General features: G+C 51.0%; 1 protein-coding gene across 2 annotated transcripts in view; it reads right to left on the bottom strand.

Moving 5' to 3' along the window:
• Positions 1 to 4,460: 4,460 nt before the first annotated feature.
• Positions 4,461 to 6,088, bottom strand: part of Itgb5 (integrin subunit beta 5) — a 107,305-nt gene continuing 105,677 nt past the window's right edge. The window contains exons 14-15 of one of the 2 annotated variants that reach the window (XM_021640288.2): positions 5,746 to 5,912; positions 4,461 to 4,997 (exon numbers count right to left, since the gene is read on the bottom strand). In XM_021640288.2, the coding sequence (XP_021495963.2) occupies positions 4,902 to 4,997; positions 5,746 to 5,912 (263 nt within the window). In that variant the 3' untranslated portion in view covers positions 4,461 to 4,901. The remainder of the gene's footprint in view (positions 4,998 to 5,745; positions 5,913 to 6,088) is intronic. The other variant, XM_021640289.2, reaches the window with a different exon arrangement.

The raw sequence follows: 6,088 nt of genomic DNA, 5'->3' as shown, positions 1-6,088 counted from the left end.
CCTTATGGCCTCCGGGGCTTTTTTTTTTTTAATTTTTTATTTAACTTTTATTAATTTATTAATTTTGTATCCCCCCATAAGCCCCTCCCTCCTCCCTTCCTGGTCCCACCCTCCCCACCAGCCTCTGGGGCTTTTAACTGAATGACTTCATGCAGGGCGGGGACCCCCTACCACCGATAAAGCAGCCAGGGCTCTTCATGATACTTTGCCATCAAGACTCAACTTTTAGCAAGCTGTGTGCTAACTCAAAGATGCAGCCCACTTCCTGCAAAGTCTGATGCCTTATTTTTACCCTATGTTCCCACCCGTTTCTAAACTCAGGACCGAGGCCTGTTTCTGTCAGGACTTTCACTGCCCTGGACCAAAACATTTGCTGAAACTTGCCTCATATCCAGATCCCCGGAGCTTTGGAAGCCAGCACAGCTGCGCCCGACAGCAATGGGAGCATATTCCTTCAGGTGTAACCAACAACGCCCTCACCCACACAGAAGCGAGGCGCAGGAAGGACTAACCGGTGGGCTACGGCGGGGCCTGTTCACAGCTTAGTTCACTGCTGTGGGAGACCCGCTCGCTGTGATGTCACTGGTGGGTCTAATCTGCTGGGCCCAGCGCAGGGCCAGAGCCATAAAACACGGGCTGTAAAGAGAAAAGTGCTCAGCAAAAGCCAACATTCATGTTTCCGGGGACTCGGATCCTTTCCTCACCGATCCCAACATTCTGTTTCTTGCCGAGGTTCTGGAAGACCAGCGGCTCCTCCTTGGCCTCAAATTAACACACGCACCAAAATGTTGCCTGTGTCTGGGACCATAGATTCTGCTCCGGGGGTATGGGGTGAGGCCTAGTAAACTGTATTTCGAATGGTTGTCGCAGGGAATCTGGACATTTCTTAAAGGTTGGCCTTCAGGCCTCTTCTCTAAGCAAAAGATAAATAGCATGGGGCTCACGAAAACAGTACAGGAAGAATACCACCAGAGTGCCCACAGTTGTGTAGGACTGACCCAGGATTCTGACTCGGGCTCAGGGCACACGGTAGCACTGAGGCCTGTAGGGTGTTTGGTGTGGAGGAATCTAGGAGGCGGTCAGTGTCCTCCCCACCCCCACCCCCACCCCTCTCCCTGTTAAGAGCTATCCTTCAGATCTGGAGTCCGCTCAACCTCACAGCCAGCCCTGGGCCGTCATCTTTTACCCTTACCCATGCTGATGTGAGTGGGTCCTGCCCCTCAGGGAAGCGCCACACAGCAGCCATGTTGAAGATGATGGCCCGCAGGTGTCTGCAGAACCAGCCTCTACCGGTTAAAATGGCAGCCAGGAGCAGCGAGCAGAACTAAATTCTGTTTGATCTCAGGCTCCGCTGGAGCGCCCAGAAGGACGGTGTAGGGTGTGTCTCCTCAAGCTGGGTGGGGCAAGGGATGATGGGAAGTGCTGGAGACTGTGGAGGAGTGAGGAAGCCGGCCCTCTCGGGACCACCTGTGTCTCCTTGGCTCTGCAGGCACAGAGCTTTCTGAGGCAGCTTATTAGCGTCCTGGTGTGCACACTGCTAAGTGGTCAATTGATTCTACATGAGGGTCTGAGGGAGGGAACTAGCCTAACGCCTCCATTTGTCCCTCTCTGGCTCACTTACCTTTTTTTTTCCTTTCTTTTTTTATGCTTTTTTTTTGGTTGTTGTTGTTGGTTCTTATTTTTGTTTGTTTGTTTTGAGATAGGGTTTTTCTGTGTAGCCCGGCTGCCCTGGAACTCATTCTGTAGACTCAGCTGGAACTCAGAGTTCTAAGTGCCTCTGCCTGGGATTAAGGGTGTGTGCAACCACTGCCTAGCTGACCTTTTTCTTGAGTCACTCTCTTCTGCATTTACCTTGGGTTCCGAGGATGACAGGACTGTTCCCTGTAGTAGCCATCTTTGTGACAAAGGACCAAAACTAATTACGTGCAGCGAGCCTAACAGGAGCTATCACCCCATGGTGAGATCAGTCAACAAACAGTTCCTGTGAAGGAACCCCTGAACAGGACAGGAGCCATCATCTTGTTGGAAACCAGATGGTTCACCTCAGGTGCCGAACATGAAGAAAAATTTCTCCAGCAGCCCTAAGAGCCAGAGCTGTCATAATAATCAGTCAGACCTCAGGCCAGACCAAGACGGCCTGCTTTTCGGCTGTGCATACCCCAACCACAGGCTTCCCCCTCACAGGAACACGTCAAGGTGCCTGTCAGCCTTGAGAGGACGGATTTGGGGCTCACTGAACCCCTTTAAAGCTCTCCCTCTGACAAGGCAGAGTCTTACTCCTATAAACCTAGCAGGGAGGAGGATCACGGGTTCAAGCAACTTAGTGCCACCCAACAGGCATGGCAGTTCACACCTGTAACGCAGGATCAATAAGATCCAAGGGATAGCAAAAGCCAAGTGTTCACCTCTGAGCGCTGTAATTCCCAATGTTTTCTTTTAACCTCATGACTTTATTTCCTATCTTGTCCAATTAGAATTTATTAGAAAAACGTTTTTCAAGACAGTCTATTAAAAAAAAAACACTGAGGGGACGGGCTTTCAAGTGCTTACCTTTATGTCTTTTAAATTATTAAACGACACACCTGTAATCTCAGAACTCAGGAGGTGGGGAAAGAGGCTTGCTCTGAGTTCAAGACCAGCCAGGGCTACATAGTCCTAAGGATGTCTGAGTTACAGAGGGAAGTCCTGTGTCCTGGCTCAATAATAAAATAAAATAAAAATAAAGTCAATGACACAGCTCAGTGAGTAGCCACTTGCCTCATGAGCCTGCAGACTTGAGTTCAATATTAGAACCTACAGAAGATGGAAGAACCAACTCTACGATTGTCCTCACTGTCGCACACGCACACCTATCCCTGCCGCCAAACCATGTGATCTATGTATGTTGAGACGGGTTTTATAAAATGAAGCGTTTGGAATACAGGGCCTCCTTATCACTTCTGGCTCACTATGCAACTTTTAAGGAATGAGGAAATCGCGGTTGGCCTTGGGTCAGAAGCTTGGGATACACTCTCCTGGCTTATGTCAAGAACTTCCAGCAGGGGGCAGCAGGACACCGTCAGGCATCTCTTCCTTGGGTCATTCTGGAAACACCCCTCATCAACCTAGGCATCAGGTGGAGACAAGGAGCTGGTGACCCTGAGTATTAGTCTGTGGCTCAAGAATGTCAGGCACTCACAGCACTGCCGATAAAAAACAGGGTTTGAGCAAAGTAAATAGAAGAGAACGAAGTTTTTTTCCTAATATATTTTTTCAGTTTACAAAGTCTCAAAGCCACCATTTTCTTGTCTTATATACTTTCGAAGGGGCTTATGGCCTTCTCCAAGTTCCAACAGGAAGGCCTCTTGTAATAAGTCCTCTTTGTCCCACATAATCGGCATCCACCCAAGAGCAGGCCAATCATGAAAAAGGACTTTGGTCTAAAACCCATCCTAGGCTTGAACCAGCGCACTGACAAAAATCATTATCAAGGGGCTGAGAGGGCTCAGCAGTTACGATTACTGACTGCTCTTGCACAGGGCCCCGGTTCAGCTTCCAGAACACACAATGATGGACTGCAACTCCAGTTCCAGGGGATCTGATCCAACACCTTCATCTGGCCTCTGTGGGTACCGGGCACACATGTGCTACACAGACATATATGCAAGCTACACACTCATACCTAGAAATTTTTGAAAAAGCAACTGAAAAAAATAAAACACTAGTGAAAGATTTGTCAAGGAAGTGGGACACTGGGAGCCCAGGCCTTAGCACCACGGGGTCCTCGGGTAGGCTGATCCTCAGCGAGACACTTTCCCTTAAAGAGCGTGCATGCTCCTCTGTACTCAAGGCAATGAGCCCAGAGGCTACTGGGAACTACTTTCTCCAAAGGGAATCTAAGGAGTGTAAGGACTCCGAAGCAGACAGTAGCTGAGAGGAAGTACGCCTTTGACCTGGGCGGGGCCACAGGGTTGATAAGGGAAGGGATCGGGTCATGGGGGAAGCAACAGTTTGTGTGGAAGCCACACGCTTCAGCCCTCTAGCATCCACAGCATCTATGTCTGGCTTTAGCATCGTTGAACACAGGTGGGAAGCATGCGAGCTTTGTACAGCTTCCACCTAGAACTCTAAGCAAAACCCGGGAGGCCCAACGGTACCTGCTCAGCTCTCTTGAAGGACTAAGTTCCCAGGCACCTGTTCAAGCCCCTGTAGAGATGGACAGGTCAAGGACCACTCAAGACGACTCAGAAAGGCAGGCACATGCCAGAGTGTATGAAGCCACCACAAAGTTGCTTGGTTTCGATTTTTTTTTTTTTTACTTCCAAATCCAGATAATCTGTCCATTTCATTACAAAAAGTACTAAACAGACATGGGCAGGAGGGGGGAAAAAGCCCCTAACATTTGCAGGCAACTCCCCAGTTCTGCCACTAACACCCACAGATGCCAGGCAGGCAGTCCTCAGGGAAACAGTAATCAGATCTACACCATAAATGCGTGACCTTTTTATTTCATAGAAAAAAAAGAAAAAAAAAAGATCAACCCAAAAAAGCCAGGCCGCACACTAGCTTTACACACACAGACTCTTCCGGATACCTTCCTGTCTGGCCAGGCAGGGAAAGGAGGGACAGGCCCAGCCTTCGGCAGTTCTTGGAGACAGCAAGCTGGAGGCACCGGGGAAACGGAGATCGCCAGGGTCTCGCCAGGGTCTCCTTGCTTTCCCCGGTTCGAAGGGAAGTGGCCCGTTGTGGTGCCTCTGTGCCTGCAGCCAGGAGTCAGGGGCAGCTAGCTGCTGTGTGGGTAGCAGGTCCCTGACGGCTGGACAGAGGGCGAGCACCTTGGTGCTTGCCTAGCTAGCGTGAGCAAGTGGGGAGTAGCCCAAGACACATCAGTCTTTGTCCTTCCTTCCAGCTCCCCAGGACCCTCAGTCCACCGAGCCGTTGTAGGATTTGTTGAACTTGTTGAAGGCGAAGTCTACGGTGTGTGTGGAGATGGGCTTTCTGTACAGGGGGTTTGAGGCCTGCGAGAGAAGAACGCCTGTGTTAGCTCGGCCTCAGGCCCAGCGCCTCCAGGAGTGCCTGCTTTCCTGGCTGGCTTTGTGCTCTGGGGGTTCCCTGTGAGCTTTTATTCTTCATCTCTGAAACGCAGGGCTCACGCAGAGAGCCCTGCAAGTCCTTAGCACCTGAGCACACAGACCCTCACTCTGGGAAGGCAGAGCTGCTTCCCCCGAGCTCCGCTCTCCTGGGCCTGCAGTGTGCCTGAGGCCGAAGGACTTGCTCACATGGCCATCTAGCTGGATCCGAGCTTGAGCTTTTGTCTTGGCTTGGGTCTCTGTATCTGTCCAACTCCCCACTGAACCCGCAGCTGCCGCATCACCCCACAGCAGTCCCCACATGCATCAGGGGTTTATATGCCCATCACAACTTCCGGGTGTGTGATTCTCCCGCCCAGCACTGAAGATGTTGATTCTTCATTGTTCATGGATTTGCTTGTTAGTTCCGTGATACTAGGGGTTGAACCTGGAGCCCTGCACATGCTAGGCTAGAGCATTACCACTGAACTAACTCAGATTTTGGTCCTTTTTATTTCGTGACAAGGGCTTGGTAAGTAACCCAGGCTAGCTTTGAACTTCAAACCCTTATTGTCTGGCTGGGTTTATGGGTCTATCCTAGCATACTTAGCTCACTCTTTGTTAGTTTGGTTCTTAATAACAAAGATAGGCCCCGGCTCTAGGCCAGCAACCTCTTCTGTACCCATCCCCCACTCACCATTTCATAGCGGGCCCTGGAGCGCTCACTCTGGAACTTGGCAAACTCTCGGCGGTCGTGAATGGTGACGAGCAGCTTCCAGATGGCCAGGAGTGCCATCCCGATCAGGAGGATGCTGCCAACCACAGCCAGCAGGATGGTCATGGCATTGGGGGCACTTCCACACTCTGGAGGGGACAAGGAGACAGGTGGACAGAGCCGTGAGCATCGGGATGGCTCCACCTCTGACCTCAGTTATATCCTGAATGAAAGGCTGCCTTCCCTTCTGCCCCCTTCATGCTGCCTCCAGGAGACCGAAGGCTGGGCTGGGTTCGGGCAGTCTCCCCAGTGAGCAGACAGCAGA

The sequence above is a fragment of the Meriones unguiculatus genome, chromosome 17, assembly GCF_030254825.1.
Source record: "Meriones unguiculatus strain TT.TT164.6M chromosome 17, Bangor_MerUng_6.1, whole genome shotgun sequence".
In the NCBI taxonomy this organism is placed as follows: Eukaryota; Metazoa; Chordata; class Mammalia; order Rodentia; family Muridae; genus Meriones; species Meriones unguiculatus.
Note: the sequence above shows the minus strand (reverse complement) of the source record. Positions and strands in the feature narration are given on the sequence as shown.